The sequence below is a fragment of the Sabethes cyaneus genome, chromosome 2 (assembly GCF_943734655.1).
Source record: "Sabethes cyaneus chromosome 2, idSabCyanKW18_F2, whole genome shotgun sequence".
NCBI classification, from domain to species: domain Eukaryota; kingdom Metazoa; phylum Arthropoda; class Insecta; order Diptera; family Culicidae; genus Sabethes; species Sabethes cyaneus.
In genome coordinates this window covers 41,608,034-41,636,022 of record NC_071354.1, presented here as the reverse complement: position 1 = coordinate 41,636,022, position 27,989 = coordinate 41,608,034, and the positions used below count along the sequence as shown (strand labels likewise).

Below are 27,989 nucleotides of genomic sequence, written 5' to 3'. Positions count from 1 at the left end.
GATGGAACAATCACGTCTAATCTGTTGGTAGCCAAATCACGAGTTGCCCCACTCGCAGAACTGGAAAAGAAGAGGAAACAACTGACAATTCCTCGATTGGAACTGTCTTCCGCCGTTTTATTAGCTCACCTTTACGAGAAAACGGCTGCAAGTATTTCGGTGTCTGCTCAAGCATATTTCCACACCGATTCTATGATCGTGAGGTATTGGTTGTCATCAAACCCATCCCGCTACCAAATGTTCGTCGCTAACAGGATTTCTGAAGTGCAACATCTCACTAAAAACGGAACATGGAGACACATAGCCGGCACAGATAATCCAGCAGATTTTCTATCACGCGGAGTTTCACCTTCTGATCTAGTACATAGCTCATTGTGGTGGGAAGGTCCCAATTGGTTAAAACAGGAGAAACTCTACTGGCCACAGGCGCAAGAAGTAGTATTGGAAGAGTTGAATCGACCCTACCTCGAAGAAGATTCCACAGTGTCATCTGTATGCACAGTCTCCCCACCAAGTGACATTTTTAGTTTGAGATCTACACTTCATCGCTTGGAAAGGCTGGTCGCATTATTGATGAGATTCAAGCACAATGCCCTTCATGTACGCGAAACGAACTGCAAGATGTCGGGTTCGGTGACACTTGGGGAAAGGGAAACCGCCCTTCTGCATCTAGTGAAGCTTTCGCAACAGGAATGCTTCGCCCAGGAGCTTGAAGATCTTGCGAGAAACAAAGAAGTGAAACTGACATCTCGCATCAGAACACTACATCCTAGGTTGGTTGACGGCGTGTTGCGGGTTGGTGGTCGGTTAGAAAATGCGAATATTACAACGGACAGAAAGCACCCGATACTATTGGATAAGAATCATCCGTTGACGACCATGATAATGCGTCGTTATCATTTCGAACATCTCCACGCCGGACCGCAGCTGTTGATAGCTAGCGTTCGCGAACGGTTTTGGCCTCTCAGCGCTAAAAGTCTGGCTCGCAGTATTGTTCATAAATGTATCACCTGTTTTCGGAGCAAGCCTACCGTGCACGAGCAGCTCATGGCAGACCTTCCCGCGGAGAGAGTCACTCCGGCGCCGCCATTTCTGCGTGTCGGCGTTGACTACTGCGGTCCTTTTTTGATTAACTATCCCAATCGAAGGAAAATCCCCATCAAGCATTACGCCGCAATCTTTGTCTGCTTGGTGACGAAAGCAGTGCATATTGAAATGGTTGCTGATCTCACCACTCAAGGTTTTTTGGCCGCTCTAAGACGGTTCGTGGCAAGACGTGGAAAACCCGCTCTCATTATGTGTGACAATGGTACCAACCTCGTTGGAGCAAGACGACAGCTGGATGAACTGACTGCATTATTTAGGAATCAAGAGAGTCAACATTCCATTTCCTCTGGAGCAGCGGACGATGGAATAGCATTCAAATTCATACCTGCCAACTCCCCCAATTTCGGAGGTTTGTGGGAGGCGGCGGTCAAATCAATGAAACAGCATTTGAAGAAGGTGATTGGTCTACGGACGGTTGCACCCGACGAACTGAATACAGTTTTGACGCAAATCGAAGCGTGTCTTAATTCCAGACCGCTTACGCAAATGAGCAACGACCCTAGTGACCTTGATGTGTTAACACCAGGCCACTTTCTGGTTCAACGACCACTAACGGCAGTGGCAGGACCGTGGTTGCAGCATATCTCTGAGAACAGACTCGCCAGGTGGCAGCAGACTGAGGATTTCGTACAACGAGTGTGGACAAGGTGGTCCACGCAATACTTGTCCGACCTTCATAACAGGACTAAGTGGACAAAACAAAGGAATAACCTAGCCGTAGGCGCCATGGTACTGATCAGGGAAGATAATCTTCCACCCCTCAAGTGGCTTCTGGGGCGGGTGACGCAGGTCCTTCCAGGAGCTGACGGAAACGTCAGAGTTGCTAGAGTCAGAACCAAACATGGGGAGATCGTACGTGCTATCTCCAAAATATGCATTCTACCCATCAGCGACAATGAGCAACCACCATCTGGGGAGAACTAGGCCTCCCCCAACGAAGGCGTAGGGCGCCTGCGGGAGCCAGGAGGCTCCCGCATACCAGTTAAGTGTTTATGTTTTATTGAATTTCTAAAAAGCTCAAGGAATGTTTTGTCTACGTAGCCACCTTCTACCACGGCGGTCGGCCGATCAACGATGTCTTCTGTGAAACCTGCCAGCGCCAGCGTACTTCAACCATGTCTATATCCGGGTGAATCCTGGGTCGGTTCTGTGATCAACACCACGTGAGTCACGGGATCTGGTGCTATTCATTAGTACCAAAGTTTATTTACGTCCGCCTCGTCACTACCAGAGCATCCATCAGTCTACAGCGGTTCAAAGAACTACACAACGTCCATTGCCATTAAACCTTCATTCATCTCAACGGATCAATGAGTCTAGTAGAATGATGGAACCACGTTCAACACCATCGGCGCAGGAGCGTCCGCGGAGGCGCGCAAGCCTCCGCGACAGGGAAGTCGTTTTAGATTTGTTTTTGACTCGTAAAAAATCGCCTTTCATCGTTACAGTCATCCATCCCCCACGTTGCCAGGCGGCAATATGGGTACGCAACCAAGCAGAATTCGATGCGTTCGATCTTGGGTGGTCATGCATGTCCAACTCTGACGATTCCAAGATATGACGATAAAGAGGGCTTCAATTCACACCATTAAGACATCCAGTGACAGCATTCCACGCAGCGGGCCTCGAGTTGATTCGCATCCCATACACCAGAGAATTCCACGTGTTGTTGACAATACCATTAATTGCAGAAAATCGTTAATTGTAGCATAGAAGCGTAGAATTTAAATTGTAGATTAATTCGTTCGAAATACCGCGTATTCCAAGGCGGCCGGTATGTAAAATATTGTATAATTTATTAGCTATTGGTAGTTTTCAAACCCACTCTACAACGATCATCAGCGTAACTGATGACCGCGAGAAAGGAACTCACTCTCGGCTTACCATATATTAGTCTCAGCCGATCTCCAATATTCGGAAATAGGAGAGTAGGGATAGCAGATATCAGCATCTGATAGCTCTGATAACTAATGACCTGCATGAGTTGAGTCAGTTGTCTCCAAGTACGTACATAAGGAAGGTGCAATATACAACCACTTTGTCGTCTCACAATAAATGTGTTATCTCTTCAACAATCGTCGGCCCGTTCTATGCAGTGAAAGAAAACCCCTCGACTGTGCATCGTGAAGATTACGATTTGAACCAAGTGCGCGAAGGTCGAAGACGGAAAATATTACACACGCTACGATCCCATACTCCTTTGCTAATCGTTCGAGTAAAGACACCGTGAGATGAGAGGTGTGCGCTGGTCAGATTATCGGTGGCGGCGGCGCAGGAATCATTTTTATTCGGCGTCGCCGGCGTGACGCCGTTCGTTACTATCGGCGGCGGCGGCGTGAATCGGCGTGCGAGTATTTTACATCGTTAAATTACCGCATTTCGTATAAGTTTAAGCAAATCTTTTTAAAAATCGAAATAAAGTTGACAAGTAAAACAAATCCTAATAATGCTTATTTTGTGAATGATTTTTAAGGACCCTTAAATATTTGAATTATTTTTTATTTGTATGTTTGCGAATACGCGATATGGTAGACACTAGTACGTAAAAGGCAGGGAAGATTGGGATACGTACCCCATCTTTCTATTTCTTGCCATACATATGAACGTCCGATTTTCTCTAGATCGAATTTAAATTTCAGTTTTCTGCCAATGTGTTTTTTTTTAATTAAGGGATATTACATGCATTGCGAATAATAGACGGCGCCTAAAACTTGGCGGGTGAAGTCGGTAATGTTGTAAATCGAGCAAGAAGTAAAGTATGCCCAGTCACATGCGAGTGAGTATAAGCAGCATCCAGCGCTTACGCAACTGACGCAAGCGTACGATAAGCAACCACCGATGGTGTGTGCATACATCCTGCTACCTACTTACTAGCGAGCGCTCAGCCTCGAAGTGTCTTTCTGCACAGCCCGCTTACAAAGCCAACAACTTGTGAGAAGCTAACAGCCTGTGCGGGCTAGCAGAATACTAGGATATATGGATACTTATTTCGCATTTTTTCTTTTTTGTTTACCTTACGCCCTCACTTACACACGCGGATAAGACTGCGAGCCCTCGCGAGTGATCGGCGTCAGCTGTTTGGATTGCAATGACGTGCGAGAGCGGCGACTGGGCCGATAGCTAAATACACACTCGCAAAAACTTGTCGCAGTGCATGAAAAAATAAGAGCGAGAGTCTGTAGGAGATACTCATGCCGGCGTGTTCGTTAAAACTAAAACGCACGTGTGAGAAAATTAGACCACAAGAGTGCGGGCAGTGCAACACTGGAAATCAGTATGGGGGTAAGACCGGCACCTATTTTTAGCACCAGTCAGTTTACAACCGCGAAATGAAAAGCAATAACGTCCAATATGTCGCTATTGATTATGGTTGGATTCCGCTGATCAGTTCCGAATATAGGGTATGTTGCTGCTTCGTCGTAATTGCCTATTCCCGTCCTATCCAACACAAATTATTAAAAATATCAGCATTTTCATGGCACACAATGCAAAACTAGTTATTCCCTAATATTTTAGTTTGTTGTCTATCATACGCGATCAATCAAAGTGAGGTGAGATATAATTAAATGCTTTTTATCATTAAAGAAGTCCTACCAGCAAAATTTCCTACGTTTTTTCGTGCGACGAAGAAGAAAATGTCGATTAATCGTTTTAATTTCCGTCATTCATAAATGAAAATAACTCATGCAAGGCATTGTCGTTATTCTACAGCCAGGAAAGCTTTCCTGACCTGCAGAAATTTTGCAGAATAACATTTGTCATGCCGTTCTACACAAATACATGCGCGTTAGCTTCGTAAACATTATTGTTATTTTTAGTTCGGACGATGAAAAATGTAGATGGACGGATTTTAAAACGGTACGACGAATTTGAGATATAAAGTCAGTTGCGTAATTTCAATAATATGCTTTAATAATCGCTTTTCCGTGATTTCAAAGTTCACGGATCGGAAGGTAAGTGTGTTTACTCAAATCAGCACAAAAACTTTTGGAGTATTAAATAAATCCATCCAAAAAATGATGAAAATTAGAATGGCTTCACTTACTACGACGGGAATTAGAAATAAACCCTATGTCAGAGTAATTTTCAGAGTCAAATCAAGTACTTGAGTGTTTGGGGTGAACCAACCAACGGTTGAAAGCCCCATCGAATAGTAAATAAATAAATAAATAAATAAGTACTTGAGCCTCAATGACCGAATAAGTTCCGTATCCACCGACAAAGTGGCCAGTCCTTTACTTTGAAGATGAATGATGGGTTATACGAACTCAAGTTACACCAAGATACAACAATTAGTTCAACAGACGTCTATCTACAATATTAGCTGGGACAACTTTGACTAGATCTAAACATGTCTCGGATACTTTTGAAGAAATAGTTTGGTGACCGGACAATAGTTGTATATACGGTATATAAGAGATACCCATAAGAGCCATAACATTGAATAACATCTGTTTTCTCTGTAAAAGACTGTAAACGAGTTGCCGATCATTCCGAAATAATGAATACTAACATGTTCATAGTTTAAAAACACAATGAATTGATGCTATCTAGCAAAATTAAGGGGTACCGGTCTTACCCGCACTGCCGCGGAAAATAATCATACCTTCCCAACGAAAAGCGACTTTTAAGGGGACATAAACGACTACAATATTTGAAAAAGTAATAAAAATTTTATTTCAGATTTTGATTCTGCAGTCTTTTCCGCTTATTTTGATACTAACTGAGACTACACGGGAAGTGGTCAAAAAACGATCGAACACCTAAGCATTCCAGTGCGGCGGTGAACAATTTCAACGGAATAAAACGCCTGTAAAAACACGATTTTAAAAAGTACTTTTTTCTTAGAAACTACACAACGAGTCGGAACAAACTTTTTTAGTTTTATTAGTAGAAGCTTGGCAAAGACTTTGATAACTTTTGAGCTCTGTTAACAAAACACACCCAGAGAAAAAGGAAAAAGAATATTTTTTGAAATGTTCTTTTACAATTGACGAAGGGACGGTAGAAGAAAGTAATGAAATTTTTAGAGTGAGGAGAAAGAGCGGAACGGTGAGAATGGGGGGTATTACTAGCTACGCTTAACCAGTAGTCGTTGTAACTCCTAGCTTTTGTCCAAAAAATTAACTTTTTCAAAAATTTTCTCCTTCAAAAGAAATGAACACCGGAACGCAAGACAGAAGTTTGACAGAAAACGTCAAAGTTCGTTTACGTTAAGGGGAAACCGAAAGTGGCTCAAAGATGGCTGGATAAATGGCTACCATTCGAAGCATGTATTGTTTTGCGCCTTAAAAATGCATCTGTATTGGCAGAGCACGCTTTCGCCACGTAATCAGTGCTGCCAGCGCTGTTATAATTTCCTAAAACTTGTAATTCAATTTATCGATCTGCTATGTATCAATAAATGCTCAACAAAACATAATTGCTAATGGAAAATAAATTTAACTGAACATATCGATCATTACGTGTTCATAAAAGCGACCAATGTATAATTTAGAATTAGTTAATAGATATTTGGTTACGCACATATTTCGTTGAACTAGCGATTTCCAAAAAAGCAGCAACACAGTATCAAACTTTCGTCACATCAATGAGCTTTTAAAGAGCTTTCAACTTTCGCCGCATCAATGAGCTTAGAGTGAAGTAAACAAACAAAACGCAAAAGCAGGAATCAAAAACGCAATCCGATGCAAGCGGATTAATTAAACATCCTAGTGATGCATTATTCAGTTGCTACTGTTAATTTTGATTGAATCGGAAGGTCTTAATAAAGAAAACAAACCCTTTTTCGGGATGTTTGTAGTCAGTGCGGTTGGCTGCGGATCAGCTGTTTATGTTTGCAAGCTCCGCTATTTGACATATATTACCAATACTAATGTAATATTCAAATAAACGTTTAGGTTTTTAACGAACACATGAGATGTACAGTACAGTGTTTGTCGCACTAACACATTAACGTTAGCCACTTTCGGCTCCGCTTAAGTCTTTTCGATTTACATGGTAACACTCAGGGTACAGCAACACGGCAGTTTAATTGAACCTGAATTAAAGGTACATTATAAGAATGAATTCACACAACGAGTTCACTATGTGCTGTCAACATTTTGACCCGCATTTTTGTCAATGTTGGGCTACATCATCGGCGTGGGTAAATGGCTTCGGCGGCGTGGGAAAAAGGACCCAGGTGGCGCGCCGGTTCTAAATCATCGGCGGCGGCGGCGCGTGCAAAAGTGTCGGCGGCGGCGGCGCACTCCTCTACGTGAGATTCGGTGTAACCTACATGTTTCACACGATAGTTAGTTTTCACAAAAGGTGACGAACATAATGTAGAAAACTACCGGGAAATTACTACTTCTCATGTTTGCTCGAAGGCTTTGGTATCCACTTCACAGCATTCATTTTTTCCCGTAGATCAGTTTCTACTTCAGCTAGCTCAGGTTGACGCCGTTTACAGGTACTGACCTGAAAGCAGCATTTGGCAGAGCCAATCATAGCATTTTGTTTGATAAGCTAGATAAGCTCAGACCTTTGGCTACTTCAACATGGTTTGCCTCTTATCTATGAAATCGCAAAATGGCTGTGAAATTTGATGCTTTATTGCGTTTATCTGGCAGGTTCGAAAATTGCTCAGGAGTACCTCAGGGTGACACTCTAGGACCATAACTGTTTTCGCTGTTTATAAATAACTTGCAGATTGCCCCATCTTACTCGGGGCCCATTTGTCTCTCTGCTACTTGTACATCTGTTGTGCATCTGTACACTCAAGTACTTTTTTTACACGATTTGTTTTTTCAAATATTAAGAACGATGCAACTTAGGGACCATTCATTTAATTCTCAATACATTTGGTAGAGGCCGGACATTCATCAAGCATTTTGTAAATGGTTCCTAAGTTGCACCGTTCTTGAGTAATCGAAAAAAAACCGTGTAAAAAAAGACGAGTGCAACGAAAATTCTCATAAAGCTAGAAATAAAAACCTTTTTCTTCATTTGAATGTGTGTACAATTTGTCAACTCTCCCCTTCTGTTGTTTCTCAACCACTTGTAAATCTAACTTGTTTATAAAGTCCCTATAAAATGAGGTAAAGCCTTTTTTATGGTTTTGAAGCTCCCCGTTATCAACGGCCACCCTATTCCCCCCTTTTAGGAATCCATTCTTGCCGTACAGCTACTTGTACAACTGCTACCGTTCCAAATGCAAGAGGAAAGCGCCCGTTTACCCATTTGAACCTTCCTCCTCCCTTATAAGAAACCGCCTCTCTCTTTTGTCAAGTCCCTTACATTGATTATTTTATGTTAAAAAGCATGTGTGCCAAGTTTCCTTCTCGGTGGAACGCCCACTCCTCTTTACTCCCAGTCACTTGAACAACTGCAATCGGTCTAAATGAAAGAGAAGCGCAACGTGCAATTTGGTGCACCCTTGTTGTTGTGACCATCCTCTGTTTTGTCTGTGTCAAGGAACGCAGGTGCTAAGTTTGATGAGGGACCGTCCAGGCGTCGTTCGGAGCTATGGCGGAACATATATTCATACTCAAGTTCCTTGTCCACCCCCCTCTCCTTGACTTGTCACGCTCTTTTTGCTTCGATTTTGCTCTTTTGATTACTGCATCTCAACCAAGTCAACCAAGCATAATTTGAAAAAGTGATATATGGGACATTTGTACATTATCTGCAATATTGTTGAAGTAAGCATTACTATATTTTTGTATTTATAACGCTAAGGCTGGTGGTAAAAAGAGCGCAATGCAATGGAATTACAGCCCTATAGTGCGTAAATACAAAACTTATCACATTACTTTCTTCAGCAGTATTGTAGACAACTACTTGCTCTACAAATGCCCTATACACTACTTTTAAAAATTTTGTTTGGCTGATGTGCAATAATCAAAAGAGCAAAATCGAAGCGAAAAGAGCATACCAAGTCAAGTAAACGAAATCACAGTAAACAGAAGGTGTGTTTAACTGTCGTCCCAGGCTGTGAAGCAAGGCGATCACGAAGAAAATGTATGAGAATATGTTACCTTGAAACTATTCGTTAATTTTCACTCAATCGTGATTGAAAAAGAAAACTATAATAGAAACCACAAAATTGCTACAAATTTGTTATGAGTCGATTGTATCCAAATCATCCAATCCATGGAGTCCATCTACGTCAAAAATACAACCATAGCTATAAAAGGCATAGCATATAGCAGCGAAAACTGAATAAAACGCAAAATGATGTGGAAATGGTATAAAGGTGTCGCTTTATATGAAAGAAAAATGTCACGAAGGCTATAGGTATGAATTATTCGCCAACCGCAACTGTCCACCGTGCGTTCTTCCACCATGAAGTGCACACCGAGTGCCTGTTACTGACCAGTTGTTGAGCAATTCTTTCAGCGGCGCTCAACAGTTCATAAGGGGGGGGGGGGGGGCATGCAGCGACTCTACCCGCTGCCAATACCCAATATTCAAAATCTCGCTTAAGATCCGGAAGATAAAATCCGGATAAGCCAGATTTTTTTTTTTTTTTTTTTTTTATCCAAATTTTTATTTGCAAGTTGTTTTATAAATAAAATATTTACACAAAGGTTTTATATGGCAATTTCAAAGTTAAACTTCAATTCTCCTATATCTATTCTATCATTGCAGTTATCAATGAAGGCTATATAAACAATCAAAATCTTGAAAATCTTTGTTCTTGGAGATACTGATATTCCATCCAGTGTTGGCCGCAGCAGATCCTCACAATTGAAGGAACATTGACCACCAGTTAGTGAGCTTAGTTTTCGTTTGAGTGTAATAAACGCATTCCGTACTCTTGGGCAGAGGAAGTATTTGTGCTGAATGGTTTCAATGGCCGTGCTCTCACAGTGAGTGCATTGGTCTCCATCTGTGCGTCCCATAATATTCATTAGCCGTCGATGTGGGACTTTTTGGTTCACCCACATTGAAGCTTCCAAACCACGCTTTCAAGCCAAGTTGAAGCGAAAGTGGAACGGTCAACACACGGCATAAATTATTGAAAAAAATATTGTTGTAGTTGCAGACTCTACAACTTTGATGTCATCCTATTCAGTAGGATCTCTACAATGTAGAGGAAAGCCCAAATTAGGTGAGGAATTTCCTCTTTTAAGACTTAAGCAACAAAACTAGGTTATTTTTACAATATAGAGAGCCTTCAAGTTTTGACCGACGAAAAGATTAAACCAGTTGTTTTCATTTTAATTTTTAGTTTTTAAATAAGTAGGGGGTCCGATGCCTCCTACACGATTACAACTATATGTCGAAAAACATCCCCAAATGTAGGGGAATGTCCCCGGTTATGAAACAGGTTTTGTTTTTTGGTCATAGCTTTTGAACGGATTATTTAATTCCATATCTTTTTGAAGCATTTGAAAGATTGAAGAATTGCGTATGGTTTTGCTAAAGACTTTTTTGCTTGAAACAAAAAAGCGAAATTGGGAGACATAGAATTTTTTGACCAAAAACAAAGTGTCTCCGGTTGTGAAACACTTCGAAAAATCCATAAAAAAAATAAAAATGAAGAAATATGAAATGAAAATAGAATATTACATTCTTTTATTAACCGAAAACACCTTAAATGCAAAGTAATTTATCAGTTTCTTAATTTAATCATCAAAATCTAAATTGTAATCAATGTATGTAAAAACAGGAAGTTCGAGATCTCAAATATACGGATTTGGCTCTCATGTGCCTGAAAAGTGTATTGAAAATGTTTGTGATCATTAAAATATTGAATAATCGTTTTTCTGAATTTTGCTTAACCGGAGAACTTCACTGTCTCACAACCGGGGCCAACGACGAGTTTGTAAAAATTTATGTAAAATTTTTTGAGTAAATTATTTAACTTAAAATTTGTCTGTGTAATGAAATAGAAATCTAAAACTAAGGTTATATCCATTTTACTGCCTTTTTCTATTTTATTTGATAGACAAAAAAATTAATCCCAAAATATTCCAAAAAACTTTTTCGGGTAGATTTTTCGAACACATTTCCTACAAAACATTCTAAAAGCTGTATTTTGATTGTTGTTTGCTCAAAAGGTAGAGTACAATGAGACGAGCCGTTGGTAGTAATTTGGTATCGCTAGTTTACCCAGCTAGCACCAACTCGTATATCAATGTACGAAAACTATCGTAAATATCTCCTAACAAACTCGAAATCGTCACTAAAGCTGGATAAAGTGGGATCAAGTTGATTTTTTGTCGTATATAATGATAATGACTGACATACATACGATTTTCAGCACAAAATCGTAGAGTAATACGGAGCGACTCGCGCTTAATCGGATATTATCGTATATAAATACTTATATAATCGTAACGCTCAAAATTATTCGTAATCACGTATATCGCCTCCAAAATAGTACGGATATGCCAATTTTGCGCATGAAATACGATTTATTTAGCATGTATATCTGCACGTAATGCTGATTTTTACCTTTTTTATACGTATGAAAATGCTAGCTGGGTAATAAACACGTCAAAAACGATGGGTGTTTCACAACCGGGGCCGTGTCACAACAGGAGACAATCCCCTACAGTTATTAGATTCTCCTGCAAATAGCAAACGTTGATTCATAACATTGACTACTACATCTATCGCCGGAATCTGCATCGTAGAAATGTTATAACTGATCTCGGCGTAGCGCTAGATGTTTAATCAACTATACCCGACAGCATTATGACATGATAATTAGTAAAGCTAATCTTTAGCCCCTTCCACCTTGGAAAGAGCACTTCAAGATGCTGTTACGGTAAAAAACACTGAGATTAGCAGAAACAGGATAAGAATTGTGAGCGCTGGCCAAGCTGAAGTGTCACCGTTATAGAAGGAGATTAAAAAGGCCATTCGTGAGCTGAAAAACCGCAAGGCTGCTGGGAAGGACGGTATCTCGGTTAAACTTTCAATAGAGGGAAGAGATCGGGTGTACGAAGCAAACTACCGGATCATTGCCAAATGCCAGAAGAGTGAGTAGATGGCTTCATTTGCCCTATTTTTAAGAAAGAACAATGAAATGAGTATGCCTGAAAGGTGCTCTCCCATATCCTGTTTTGTAGACTGAGACCGTTAGTGTAGTCGTTCGGTCGGCAAGAACCAAGCCGGGTTTGTGAGGATCGCTCCACAACGGATCAGATGTTTACCCTGCGTCAGTTACTAGACAAGTTTCGGGAGTACAACTTGCAGAGTCACCAACTGTTAGTGGACTTTAGGGCGGCGTATGATCCAGTCGAACAAAATGAGTTTGTGGCAGAAAATGATAGAATATGGTTTTCCGACGAAATGAATTAAACTGATTCGTTCGACGCTGGATGAGTCAAAATTATGATTTAAAATAGCGAATGTGAGTCTCAACTGCTTTCGTGATGTGGATGAACTGAAGCAAGGGGATGCACTCTCTAACCTGCTATTCAACATTATCTTGGAAGGTGCAATATGAAGAGGAAACGTGGAAAGAAACGAGACTATCATCATGGGTTCGATTCTTAGTAGAATCTAGCCATTCCTTGTCAAGTGACTTTAGCATGGGTTCATTCTCAGGCCCCTTATTTACCCTTCCTTCATGCTGAATTCTATATTTACCATCTGAGGCCTCTTGACAGTGCAAATCTCCCTCCTATAGTTAAGTGTACTGGTCAGAGGTACGAATGAGTCCTCGCCAGGGACGGCTATAATATGGGATAGTGCTGGCAGCGAGGAATAAGTGGGTAAAGTAGATCACGCTTTGAAGGAAGGGTAAACCCCAATACACGCAAGCACTCATAAAAATTCAATAGGCATATCGCTCACTCAATAGCGATTATAGCAAAAAGAAATGCAGTGCAGGTCATACAGCAAACACCCGGGCGATGTCACAATAGATCAACTATACTGGTCGCAGTGATGAGTCCACACATGGAAAAAAATCATCATGCAATCTCGCAGGCTTCTTGGTTTTGTGAATGACGTCGATATCGTCCGAGGAAACCGTACACCAGGTTGTAGTTGTAGGCGTTTTGAATAGAAAGCAGCAAGATTGGGACTTATCATTAACATCGACAAAACGAAGTACATGCTTGCTGGCAGAGAACGTGGGAGTAGTATTAGTGCAGAAGGAAACCTTATTACGCTCGTGACATGTATCAACGATGTAACCCGCGAAGTAAAATGATAAATTACAGCCACGAATCGGGCTTTCTGCGGAGTGCGTAGAAATTCACACAAAACTGGGTGCTTTATAGAACACTAAACCTTCCGGTGACCCTTTACGGGCAGGAATTATGGATGCTGAAGGAAGCTGGTCGATGACTTCTTGGGGTTTTCGAGCGTAAAATTCTGCGATCAATACTAACAAACAGGCTACATTAAGTATACAAAAATACAATGTGGCAGGCTGCGGCGGGCTGGGCACGTGGGCCCAGAATGCCCGACGAAAAAGTAGCCAAAACTATTTTCAGCAGAGAACCAGAAAAAGGCCGTAGACTTCGGGGCAGACTCCACGCGCGATGGATGTGCATTATTGAGGCTTGGAGAACAGCAGCCCAGGACAGATAGCACTGGACGACCATAATTCGTTCGGCGCTGGATCGGTGACAGACTATCAACAATAAAGTAAGTAAGTATATGGTGTGAAATATAACTTTTTCGTGTGTATGTCATTTCGTATCTTATAGTTGCAAACGAGAAAAAGAACTGAAATTTTTTGAACGTCTTAGTGGAATACGAAGATTGAAATTGAAGTAAACTTTTGCATGATTAAATTCCATTATTAATATTGTTTGCTGGGATTTCACTAAAGTGCAACGCTTAGTTAGGTGCATCGAGATCGTTTGTTCACTGGCTTGAGTACTTCCCGTCAGACCGTTAACCTTCTGTGTAGCCTGGCCACACTGAGTAGCGAATTTTTCAAGACCCATCTGGTGCCCCATAAGGAAGCAATCCGGGACCGTTCCTTTTCTCGTTGTACTTTAACAATGTGCGAGTGCAGCACTTCCTCTCGGATGTAAAATTGTATATGCAAAAAGCGTCTATCTTGGACTAATCCCCTCGTGCTACCCCCATATGATGTCCGGTGTAAAGAGGAGAAGAGATTTGCCAGCAGTGCTTATCGTGAAGTTGTTTTGTGGCGAAATTGATGTCCATGGTCTAGATATGCCAGTGTCTGGAAATAGGTACTAAAATTGATAAGAGACCCACTTTTATCATATCATACAACCAACAAACAAATTATGACGAACATAATGCGTCGACGAACGGAATGAACATCAAATTATGTTGCATTTAATGATTCTCAGTTGAATTAGGTGTGTTTATTTTATATATATTTATTTGAAAACCTTCCAATCTTCTGAGTCTGCCAGAGAGAAAGTACAGCAATTAACAACCGACTAAATGCTTCACACCAAATGTTACGACCAAGTCGACGCAATTTCGCTTTACGATCCAATAAAGCAGTTGACTGATTTTTTAAGTTTAATAGTCAAATCTTGGCACTCAGCGCTGTCATCGCTGGTAGAGCTCAGTTGAAAAACGCAAACCAGCATTGTACAGCGGAAATCGATGTTGTTATACTGGTTGTTCCTGCCTTGACGAGTTTTTTGCTCGATTAGAAAATAATGATTTAAAAACGTGAAACTCATTTTTTTTATCGTTTGTAATAACTGAACGTATTTTGGTTAATATAATCAGCTGCCGTACGAATGTCTTCGAGCGCATGCGTAAAACATGCACAACTGCAACTGTTAACTATCATAACCACTCAAATTTCGGAAGGTCATAAGATTCGAAACTGAGAAAGTTTTAGTGTCTTATATCGCCTTCATATTGTTTATAATTCTGTCTGTGTTCTTTTGTTTAGTATTTAAAAAATACGATGTTCCAATCTATAACCTATACTAACTAATTCTCGAATTTAATTTAAGCGACAAGATTCTAGCTGGAATAACCAGTCTTATCAATCGAAAGCGTCGGAAATTCGAATTTGAATACTTGAATATTCTATGTGGAATACTTCAAAGCAGACAGCTGAAGCAGCTGCGCGTTCCACAGGTATACCCTTACATAAGCATAGTAACGAATATAAATGATATTCAATGAACTTGAATGAATTGAATCTATTGGCAAGTCAATTGAAATGTATCTAGCATATGCAGCATCCCTCGGAAGCAGCGCCGGGGGCTCAATTAATATCGAACAATTTGCAAACCTACGACCACTTAATAAATATGCCACGTTCATTACACTGAACGAACGCAGGGCGCGTCTATTTCTGACGTGCTGTGGAATTTTGCCAATTAAACGATCCTGATTGTAAAACGACGATGTCACGTTCCAAGCTGTAAACACCTTCAAGCTGAATTTTGTCAGAACAGCTGACCGGGAGCTGCTGTGTTCAATTTCCTGGAAAATGACAGTATTTTCGTTTCTTCGTAAACTCAACCAAATAGTTGACTAAAAATATAAATCAGCTGTGCGGATTTAAGACATTTGCAGTTATAGAGCAGCTCAGCTTGTATGAACTGCTGAATTTCACGCACTTGGTGTACTTCAACATATTTCACATACTCTAGTATACACGGTGTATTTAACATATTTTTCCACGTTATATATGCTTTCTCATATGTAGATTGTAAAGTACACATAATTGATGCCCTGGGAAAAGCTGCTTCTGTTTTCGCAAATCTTTATCAACAACCATTGATAATAATGAATTACCTTTCATTCCCTTTGAAGCAATCTTCATCTCGGGTCAACACTCTGCACCTTGCCGCGTCTCGCACATGACATAAACTGCGCCGAAATTATGCCGCATCTAGCGGACAATCACACCCCGAGTCGCACACTCTTTGTAAAGAGAATTTATAAATAAGCGTATGTTTCGTTTCGCTTTCAAACGCGACCTGATCCGACCCCGCAATAAACAATACTGCCGAGATGCTGTTCCTCGCTGCTGATGTGAGCAAACGAAGTCGACGCCGCCACCGGCTCTATATCGGTCACCGTTGTGCGTGTAGAAATGATTGGACGTGAAATTGCGTACATCCATAACGCACCGGTCGGTCGTTGTGAACTAATGTACTGTTACGACTATGACAGTATTTTCAGGAACACTACCCAAATTCACCGATTATAAGTATTCCACAATTCGCAATTAAAATTACTATCTGGTTTAGATTGTGTTTGGGTAATTATCGAACTAGAAGTCCGATTAGTTCGAATCAAGATTTAACGCTCGATGCACAGAAATTAACCACAACGAACTGAAAAGCAATTATTTTTGGTGCTTCATATAGTATTATAATTACGTGACGTGCGCTACGGAACAAATCACTTCTAATTCAAGCCAGTGGCCGTAAAATTAGCATTCGCGTACGGTCCGATACTTTAATGTATTTTGCTACAATCTATCTGCACCCAAGCGGGTACGATACGAACGACATGGTGGAGCAGAAGAATCTGGTTTTAATTTGTTATCAAAATACTAACAGTAAATGTGTGAGTTCCTTACAATGCTGCATATCTTATCAAATATGGCCATGTAAACTATACAAATAACAATGTGGAAAAAAGATTAAGCGTGCTCTAAAGTAATTTGAAATTTGATTTCTTCAACTTTGAAACAATTTTTGGTCAAAAATCCAAATTTCGCCTTAAATTAGTTCTAGAATAAAAAGTATGCTAGCCAGTTCAATTCTGTTACTTTAACTTGAAAGCTGAGAAAATTTTGTATCGAAAAATGTCCTTAAACTGTCTACTTGAAGAAATTTAATTACTTTGAAATACTTGTTTCTCAAAATCTTTTAATCAAATTTCTCATAAAAAACCGCGATAAAGTTGATTCCTTTTATCCACCAACTAGCTGATCCGACAAACTTCGTATTGCCACAAATTAAACTGTGTTGTACATAAATTGTGAATCTCGGATGACCTTTGTCACAATCCTGAGTTTTGCAAGTTTCTGGGGAGTTCATAGGTGTTTTAATATACAAATTTTCCTCACAGTAAAGTAAAAAACAACTCCCCCCATTGCTTAGCCATATAAAATAAAGCGGATAGCATTTAAATATTCGCCATCATTACAAACCATTTCGCTGAATACCATTTTACGGAACACCAATTCTCGGTTGACCATAACGCGGAATATAGAGTTTCGCGGAATATAGAGTTTCGCGGAATATAGAGTTTCGCAGAATACCATTTCGCGAAAAACCTTACGCGGGATGTACCATTTCACGGAAAATCTTTTTGTAGAAAGTACCATTTCGCAGGGGTCACCCAACTGAAGGAAAGTAATATAGGTCAGTGGATCTAGGAAAATAAATAAACCTAGATAGAGGTGATCTCTACGAGGGGCTGCCCCCCGCAGTGGCCGGCGCTTTCGACGGCAGGTCGCCGGCAACAATCGCGGCCTGTGGCCGTCTCGCGCTGAATTATCTAATGTTACTATTAATAGTTTTTAGTGGTCTTGTTATTGATAAATGTTTTATGAAAGAGTCTAAAATGACTCGAGTTCGATTAGTTTTTGAGTTACGCAAAAATTTCTGTTTTACTTGTAAGAGAGTCCTTATCCCCCTACCGCAGGGGTAAGGGATCTCAAACCATCATTAAAAAAATTCCTGCCTCCAAAATCCCCCACATGCCAAATTTGGTTACATTTACTTGATTACTTCTCGAGTTATGAGGAAATTTGTATTTCATTTATATGGGAGCCCCCCCTCTTAAAAGGGAGAGGGGTCATTATTCTCCTCCTAAAGAGGAAAGGGGTCTCAATTCACCATAGAAAAAAAATTGCCTACAAAAACATCCACATGGTAAATTTGGTTCTATTTGCTTGATTAGTTCTGGAGTTATGAGGAAATTTGTATTTCATTTTTATGAGAGCGCCCCCTCCTAAAAAGGTAAGTTGTCCTAATTCATCGTAGAAAAAAGTCATTGCTCCAAAAACACCCACATGCCAATATGGTTCCATTTACTTGATTAGCTTTCGAGTTATGAGGAAATTTGTATTTCATTTGTATAGGAGCCCCCCCTCCTAAAGTGGGGAGGGGTCTCAATTCACCATAGAAAACATTCTTGTCTCCAAAAACACCCACATGTAAAATTTCGTTCCATTTGCTTGATTAGTTCTCAAGTTATGCAGAAATTTGTGTTTCATTTGTATGGGACCCCCCCCCCCTATTAGTGGGGGGAGGGGTCTCTAACCATAATAAGAACCTTTCCTGGCCCCAAAACTCCTATATGCAAATTTTCACGCCGATCGGTTCAGTAGTTTTCGATTCCATTTTTATAGGCATAGATTTGTATGGGAGCCCCCCCTCCTAGTATGGGGATGGGTATTTTGCTATCGAGAGAACCTTCCCTGGGCCCAAAACCCCTACATGCAAATGTTCACGCTGATCGGTTCAGTAGTTTTCGATTCTATAAGGAACATAGGGACAGACAGACAGAAACCCATTTTTATAGGTATAGATAAATATGCTTAAAATGTTCGCCAGAAAATTCTACATAAGAATAACTCAACTAGAAAAAACAATATTGGTAGTTTGGGAGACATGGCGTTTTAAATACCTGGGGCATGCGTGATTCTATCTGAATTGTTAGTGAAAGTATGTTTAAACACGTCTACCTAAAACTTCCGCACATTTTCAGGACTAAATAATGTATTTTGATGAAAAAGATACATTTTCAACATAGAATCAACATAATACATTTTCATGTTCTGGGTACTTTTGTATATATTTGAATAAAAGTAACAATTTCGTACAAATTTTTATAGTTTTATTATTTAATTGTGCTAATTAGGCCATTACAAATATTTTAAAAAGTTTTTGTCCCTCCGGTGTTGGGCCACTGAAGGGGGGGGGGGGCAAAAAAAACAAAGAGAATTTTTTAACCAAGCAAAAAAAATTTGGATTTTAGGCATTTTTATTTTAAGTTTAAACGTGAAATCCTAATCTGTTCTTGCTTTTAATATATACGTTGTTAATTTCCATGCAAAAATCTCCAGAAAAAAAACAAAAACAAAAGAAAATTTTTTTGGCCATTTTCGGAAATTCCGCTGTTTGAATTTCCATTTCTATTTCATGCTAGAAGCGTTAACTCAACTCGTACACACATTTTTCAAGCTTTTCAGACTGTAGAGCCCACAGACAATTGATTTTATAAAAAAATTTAACTCATATCCTACAAATTATTTTTTTACCTCTCGATTTTTCAAGCCAATTTCCAAGAGGGGGGGGGGACACAAACTTTAAATATGATTTGCAATGGCCTTATTTGCGCAATGTAATGCATTGTTATGTCGACTAATGTTGTATTTTACTTCTGAGATTATTCGAAATTTCGAAGTAATTTCGAAACTTGAAAATGACTTTATTAACACTTCATTGCAACTAGCTTAACAACGAACGAAATTCAGTGTGCACATAAGTGATCTTATGTAAAATTTTCCGGCGAATCGCGTGATGCCCACCTCTTCCCTAATTAGCATCGGAATGTACCAATTTTTGTTGATTTTCTCCTATTCTTAATAATATTTTAACTTAATGGACTTCATCAGGCAAAACTTAAAAAACAGAATCTACAAACCCAATTATTTTATGCAAAGAAGTTCGTAGAATCGAAGAGCATTATTCCAAGTTTTATTTTCACAAAATCTTGTCTGGTGTAGTCCAATAAGTTTAAATATTGCTAAAAATAGAACGAAAATTAGCAAAACGTGATACTTTCCGATGACAATTAAGGAAGGGGTGGGCATGATGAGATTCGCCTGAAAATTTTACATAAGATCATTTATATTTTATCAGTCGGCAGACCGTTTTTGAATTTCGTTCGTATTTACGCTAGTTTTCCCCATAATGAAGTGTTAATAAAGCCATTTTCAAATTTCGAAGTTTCGAATAATCTCAGGAGTGAAATACCACATTAGTCGACATAGCAATGCATTATATTGCACAAATAAGGCTTAGACAAATTTAAAAAAAATTTATGACCTTCAAAAATTTTCGAAATGTGAAGAGGCAAAAAAATAAAGCGTCATATTACTATGCTGCATTCTTTAGTGATAAGCAGATTTTTTACAGTTCAACGAGTTTACATCTCTAAATACCTAATAAGTACAAACTCAAAGTAATAATCCCGTTAGTCTCGATCAACTTTTTTGCACCAACTGAGCTTTCTGATTCCTGTTGCTGGTCACAGGCGACTATTTTGCTTAACTTTTAAGTTCTGGGCATCGAAAATTGGGGTGCTTTTTATCACACTTTTGGATCCATTTGCTTTAAATTTTGTTTAATTTTAATTCAACTTGTTTTAAAAGAACCGAATTTGAACCGAAAAAGTACGAAAAATTAGACACTCCGCAATATCTGCTATCAGTGCTTTTGGGGCTCCAAATAGGTCGTTTTATACCTGGCCACCCTAATTTGGATGTTATGGACGTAAATTTAAAAAGAAAGAAAGAAAGATTACTTCAGTGAAACTTGAAATTTTCTAACTGTTGGCATGTTATGATTATCATTGGGATCAATGGTCGCCCCGGGCATAACATCAAATCAAGCCATGTTAAGTTCTGTTGCTTTTTTATTGAGCTAGATAAGGACTTTCTATGCGCAGTGAGCACTCTTCTAAACCTTCCTGGTACATTCATCATTTAATTATCAATCTTGCTGAACAATTTAAGAGTGGTGTCAATTTAGCACTTATGTGTGTATTACTTGCTCGAAAGTATCTTGGAAGATGATGAGAAAAAGATACGTAATTTTCCAAGAAAGACGTGCGACAAAGTCATCCTAATACTGATTACCAAAAGGCAGGGATGGTTGGACAAGCCCGACGCAACTGACAGCACTGCCTCATCCACACAAAATTCGAAAAAGTTATATATGGAACACCTGCAGAACTAGCTACTATCTACAATACTGCCGAACAAAGTCCTGCTGTATACCTTGTACCTACGGTGCCCCAATGCTGCAACTCCGTTGGTTAGTGAACAGCCATACAGTACTATAAACACAACGGATACAGCCCGACTCCATTCTGCACAACCGCAGTCAACAACTTGTACTACACTAGTTCTACAAATGTCCCATACACAACACCCCCAAATTCCGCCAGGCTGAGACGACACTGCCAAACGAATCCAAAACGAGCCAATGTGATCAAAGCATCCCTGCCTAAAGGAATTAAAGATGTCAGAGAGTTGCGAGCTTTTTCAACTGTCAAAGAGTTGTTATTGAACGGTTTGCATTCTTAATATAAAGATAAATAGGTTATTGTTGGAGAGCCAACATCAGCTGAGGAATGCCCTGATATTCATACTATTTCGTGGTTACCGTGTTCTGAACTAGTAAGTGACACAGATTTGGAGCATTTTAAAATACATGGTAACTAGCCGAGTGACACGCATGTTCAAAGCAAAATTTAAATGAACGTCAAGTTATACGTTTGTGGCTGTCTTAGGTGATCCATGGCACTCCACTATTATCAAGGTGGTTCATCTCTACTAGGATGCCTACTTTATTTTGGGGGCTTGGTCAAAAAATGTTGATGGTTGGTTCGGTTTGAACTAAAATTCAAGTACTGAACAAAAGTTTTGTGTTAGATTTATAATAATATGGAAAATTAAACACTTGTTTCTTCTCTTTTGTTTAGTTATTGATGGTTTGAGTTATTATTTTTTTCTGCCCCCCCCCCCCCTGGGGTGGGCTTTAGCAATATTTTGAGACCAGGACATAAATTTTTTTTCAAATTTGTATAAGCCTAACTTACACAATCAAATAATAAAACTATAAAAATATATACGAAATTGTTACTTTTATTTAAATACACTGTGGTGCAAAATTGATCGGACACAGACATGATTTTATTAAAATAATTAATAAAACGCAGTTGTTAACTTTTTCCAACAGTTTAACAGTTCGTATTTATTTATTTGCATCAGAGCTCAACAAATTAGCTTTAAAAGCGGCAACAATTTTATAACAAACAATAAAAGAAATAAGCAAACAATGAATAGATTAAATTCAGTGTGCAAAATTGATCGGACAAGAAATAGAAATTATATTTTTTCAATCGGGAACTCTAAAATTTGTCCTGTTTAGTAATGTGTATGTCCTCCTTTGTATTTAATTACTTCCGCCAGGCGTCTAGGCATTGAATCGACCAACTTTTGCGTAGTTTCTGAACCTATAGTATTCCATACAGCTTCAATTTCCGCCATTAGTTGTTTTCTGTTAGAAACATGTTTTTTCTGGACTTCTCGACCAATTTCATCCCACAGATGTTCAATGGGGTTAAGATCCGGGCTTTGTGGGGGGTGATCCAATACATTAATTTTTTTTCCGGCCAGATATTCTGTGACAAGCTTCGATTTATGCTTGGGGTCATTGTCGTGCATGAACACAAAGTTATTACCCAGTCGATATTTTTTTGTAAACTTAGTGATATTGCGTTTTAGAATGTCCCTGTAGTCCTCCTTAAACATTGTGCCTTCAATGAATTCTATGGTGGCCACACTAGCATAGAACATGCCGCCCCACATCATGACTGACCAACCACCATGTTTCACAGTTCCACGCATATTTCTTGTTTGCAAAGCAGTACCGTCAGTTCTCCAAACTCTAACCCGACCATCTGAAGCCCTGACATTGAATTTACTTTCATCTGTCCACAAAACTCTTTTCCAAAACGATATTGGCATTTTGACGTACTTTTTGGCATACGCCAAGCGTTTGAGTCTGTTCTGCTCACTTATGAATGGCTTTTTCCTTGGTGTTCGGCTCAAGATTCCTACCTCGTTTAATGCTCTGCTGATAGTATATCGACTTACCGGTTTTCCAACGATGCCTTCCATTTGTGCAGCCAACTTGCAGCCACTAAAGAACGGATCTTTTTTCACACTCTATTGACAAAATCGGTTTTCGACCACTGCGTCGACGATTTTCGATGCTTCCGCTTATCTTTTGCCGAGAAATGATATCCGATACCGTTGATTTCGGAATATTAAGAAGTTCCGAAATTTTACGGATAGTTTCACCACGTTTGTGAAGTAAAATAACGTTACTTCGTTGAATTAGCGATGATTCTTTTCTGAGAGTCATTATGACTTTTCAACTTCAGATACAACCCAGCTAGCATTTTCATGTGTATAAAAAAGGTAAAAATCAGCATTACGTACAAATATACATGCTAAATAAATCGTATTTCATGCGCAAAATTGGCATATCCGTACTATTTTGGAGGCGATATACGTGATTACGAATAATTTTGAGCGTTAAGACTATATAAGTATTTATATACGATAATATCCGATTAAGCGCGAGTCGCTCCGTACTACTCTACGATTTTGTGCTGAAAATCATTATATTCATTATATACGACAAAAAATCAACTTGATCCCACTTTATCCAGCTTTAGTTACGATTTCGAGTTTGTTAGGAGATATTTACGATAGTTTTCGTACATTGATATACGAGTTGGTGCTAGCTGGGAATTACTAATAAGCCAACTGTAACAGTATTAGTGAATTCCAAATTCGTTTTTGATCTGAGTCTTGCACTTAAACTGATAAACAAAACGTTTCCCGTACAGTAACGGCCGTGTTTGTAATGTTTGCACTAGTTGTCCGATTACTTTCGCACATGGTTTCTGAAGTAATTGTTTAATAATTATTTTTATTTGGAAAATTATTTTTTGAAGGGAATTTATGATTAAGGATATGATTGAAATAGATATGTATGAGTTTTCAAAAAATATTACATGGATACAAAACTCAATTATTCGAGTGTAATGAACGAGTTTTCCAAAAACGTCGATGTGTCCGATCAATTTTGTACCACAGTGTATATACAATAGTATCCACAACATGAAAAGTTATTATGTTGATTCTATGTCAAAAATGCATTTTTTCATCAAAATACATTATTTAGTCCTGAAAATGTCCGGAAGTTTTAGGTAGACGTGTTTAAACATACTTCCACTAACAATTCAGATAGAATAACGCATGCCCCAGGTATTTAAAACGCCATATCTCCCAAACTACCAATATTGGTTTTTATAGTTGAGTGATTTTTATGTAGAATTTTCTGGCAAATATTTTAAGCATTTTTATTTGAAAATAAAATTGGGGGTGTTTTGAGATATTCGCATTTTTCGTTTTAAATTGCAAAAAAATGTATGATGTTGAAAAATTAGATGAAAACTGATAACATCATTCGATTGCGCGGCCAAAAACCCATAGAAAAAGTATATTGGCATGTCTCCACATCGAACTGTTTTAGAGATATTCAAACCCGAAAAATGACTTTTTTTGAAAATCTGTAGAAAAGGAAGAAGCGTCACTGCTAGGGGGATTGATCAATCGTCCTAAAACTTTGGGAAATTGGTTGTGGGGTCGGAATGAACAATTATGCCAACTTTGGTTGAAATCGCTGATGGTCGAATCCAAACTTTGTGCACGTTTGAGATGGAATGACCCATATGTATTGTCTTTGAATGAAACTAACTCAACAAATTAGTGTCTAGTCTACTAACTTTCCCGGTACGACACTAATTTTGACAGCTAATACGAATAGCTAACAGGTGCAGAATTCAGTTCCTAACAAACTGCGACTCGGCGGAATAAATGCGCCGAAATGCAAATCCAAATAGTTTTGGATATCATTTGGCATTCAGAATACTGGTTTCTGGTTTTGATGCTTGCGACAGGACAGGAGTGTTGTTTTAATTTTATTTTGTTCGAGCTAAGGTCGCAAAGCAGAAACACTAGCGTTTCTAGCTTCTCAGCGTTAATACTTCCTGGATATAAGGTACTATATATCGATAGAGAACAAAGTAATAATTATACAATCACCGATAAGAGCGAACGCAATTGAATAATTCATTCCAGTAGCATTGTTCCCTTACGTCGATCGTACGATATGCTTTCGTATTTACGTTATCTTACCCATCATTTCATATCTAAACAAGTATCAATCAACTGATAAAATGAAATCCCTTTTTTGCAAGTTCACAGACCAGCTGTATCCAACGAGCTAAAATTAGTGCACGCGATAAGCAATCCGAGAAGCATGCTTCTCGTTCGTCACACCCATGTCTAAGCCAACGGACTTATCTAAGGTTTGTGCTGCATAAGGTATCGTCAGCTGAGCAGGTAATAAATGATAATTTTTAAAAATTACCGTACAGGTTTGGGCCGGAGGGTCCTAAAATTGAATAAATTTTGTCACGGACACAATATTTTAAAAATTCAACGGATCTTATTTTCTTTGAAAACTTCGAATGAAATTTTTCGCCTTATTTTAAAAATTCATAACTCTCGAACCAAGTATCAAAAACAAACAAAAAAATTAATATAAGAAATACTAAAGTTTTTGGAGCATCTTAGTAGTCTTAGTAGTATACATTTCTCACACTGTTATAAAAAACTCTGGAACAACAAAAACGCTGTCGTAAAATTTTGATCATTGAAAACTGGATTGCGACTGGATTTTCTAGACAATTTTTTTAAATATTGTTTTGCATACATTTTCATAAAAATAATTTTGTTCGAGAGTTTTGAATTTTCATAAGCGATGTCCGAGTTTTGTAGAAAAATAGTAGACTTCGTATTTTCTAATTTATTGTTTTCATTCATCATTCCATTAACTGTGCAAAATTTCATAAAGTTCTGGAACTGTTCGAAAATTTTGAGGTAAATTTTTCAAAATATGTTTAAACAAATATAAATTCACATATAAATTTTAATGAAAGAAATTTTGGTGATAAATTTAAATTACTTTTAAAGTCATAAACTCTATCGATGAATAGACATGCAGAATCGAAACCATCAGTACTTACTCAAACCGGTCGAATTGTTCATGATGTGCTGCTGCATTGATTTGATCCACCGGAGAAAATCCGAAACGATGCTCATTCACCGCATGCACTGGAACACTGAAGGAGCGTGGTAGCGTAACGCTTCTGGCGAGGACCTCGAACGCTTCGGTTCGTTCTTTATTGTACCAACAACCACTCGAAGCACCCGTACACAGACTGGCATCAGCGAACTGACTTATCACTGTCGGAATACCAGCGGGTCACAAGCGGCAAAAAAATGGCAATGGGCCGCCCTGTTTGTTATCGCATTTATTGCACTTTTTTCCTCGATTGATTATGACTTAAATTTAATCCTACTTTGCACTGTGCGAGTAACAGCTATTTAATCTCTGGAGAGTCAGGCACCTGCGAGTCCAGTTATAGCGGCAGTTCTGCTCGATTCCGGTAGCACATTATAGCTTTCACCCAACTATCATTAACTTGTTATCGGTCAAACTCGGCGATTTGCTGTTAAGAGATGAAAACAAAAATTTTAAATCCCTTCGCTTTCACGCGTCAACAAAGCCGTTAAAACTTGGTTTAAAGGTTCACTGCATTCGCAAAGGTTCACACACAAAGCGGCACTGGTTTTCTTTGGCGCCAATTGATCAACGCGCGTGCGACACGGTCAGAGAGCGAAGCGCACTTTGTCCTGCCACGCGGACGACTTTTTTGCAATTGAACCGAACCGCGCACTATCGCACAAAGAGCCGAGTCGCACGACGATGGACGACGACGACGGACGACAATGAGAAATGGAGGCGTCAGCTGTTTGCAACAGTTCCTGTTTCGTTCCGAGCGGCTCTGGAATCGCGCAGCAATATTTTATTTAGCGGAAGAAAAGTGCATACGGAGCACTAGAGAACAATGATATGCAGTTGTACTATACATGCTTTGTTGTTTTACAAGATGGTAATCTAGGATTGAATTAGTTTTTTTATTAACACTGAAGATTGTGTGTACACACTGTTGGTATTATGCTCATATAATTACAAATTACAAAACATATCCTTAATGAATTCCCCCCATACATCGGGATTTATTTTATTTTCAGTACTATTACTAAACCATTTACTATTATACTTTCGTAGACTTCAATGACATTCCTACGATGTGGGTGTATTACAACTGTGCCAAATTACAATTATGATTTTGTGTTGTACAACAGGAACAAGACTAGCGCACTCTTTTTCACAGGCAAGTACCTAGATACTTGATTTGTTGACAAAGCATTTGACGACGCAGATGCGTACATGCGTAATAATGGAATTTGTCTCCACGTATTTCTCATACACGCAAGTACTCAAAAACATGCGTAGGATGAGTTGTTTTTTAACAGCAATGAGATTGTAAATTTTTACTTTTTATAGAATTTAAATACTTCAGCATACATGAGTGCTGTAAAAAATGTAAAGAGTCCCGGAAATGGGTTTTGCTCAATTAGAGTTAAATAACTTATCTCGAATTTGTATTCTTTAGAGATGATGTTTTTACTTGATGATATTTTCTCGCATAAAGCCATGGAGAGTACTTATGTATATATTTACTAGATATTGTGCACTCTCACAGTGATATTCATTCGCAGCCAGACGACGAATACCACCAACTTGTTTCTGCCGCCGTAATTTATCGTCTCTTGAATGTATCTTTAGCTGGTAGCCATGCATCGTAAAAAGCACCGACAACTAGCAGACTATATACTACCAGAACGTTGGAGGATTGTGTACAAAAATCAATGAGTTGTTCGTTGCACTTCAGTGTCTATCGCAATAGTCAGGATCCAACTGAACTAGAACAATTGTGGGTGTATATTAGTTATTATGATATAATATTTGAGAAGTTCCTTCCCTGATTTCCCGTTAGATGACGACTCAATCTATCTACAATTTGGTGATTATAATCAACCGGGACTAGTTTGGAAAAGCATGCCATTTCGGTACCCGACCCCTGCGAACCACCTTTCGAAAGTCTAAATGCATCGCTTCTAGTAACCCTAGTACGTCTTCAACAAATGCTATATCAAGATTTGTCTGAATTAAGGG

General features: G+C 39.0%; 1 protein-coding gene across 8 annotated transcripts in view; it reads right to left on the bottom strand.

The window, feature by feature from the left end:
- LOC128738617 (long-chain-fatty-acid--CoA ligase 5) overlaps positions 1-27,989 on the bottom strand; it is a 92,346-nt gene that overhangs the window by 54,606 nt on the left and 9,751 nt on the right. For 7 of the 8 annotated variants that reach the window (XM_053833896.1, XM_053833903.1, XM_053833902.1 and 4 more), the window contains exon 2: positions 25,930-26,415. In XM_053833896.1, the coding sequence (XP_053689871.1) occupies positions 25,930-26,005 (76 nt within the window). In that variant the 5' untranslated portion in view covers positions 26,006-26,415. Of the gene's footprint in view, positions 1-15,807; positions 15,951-25,929; positions 26,416-27,989 lie in introns of those variants that run through there. The other variant, XM_053833904.1, reaches the window with a different exon arrangement.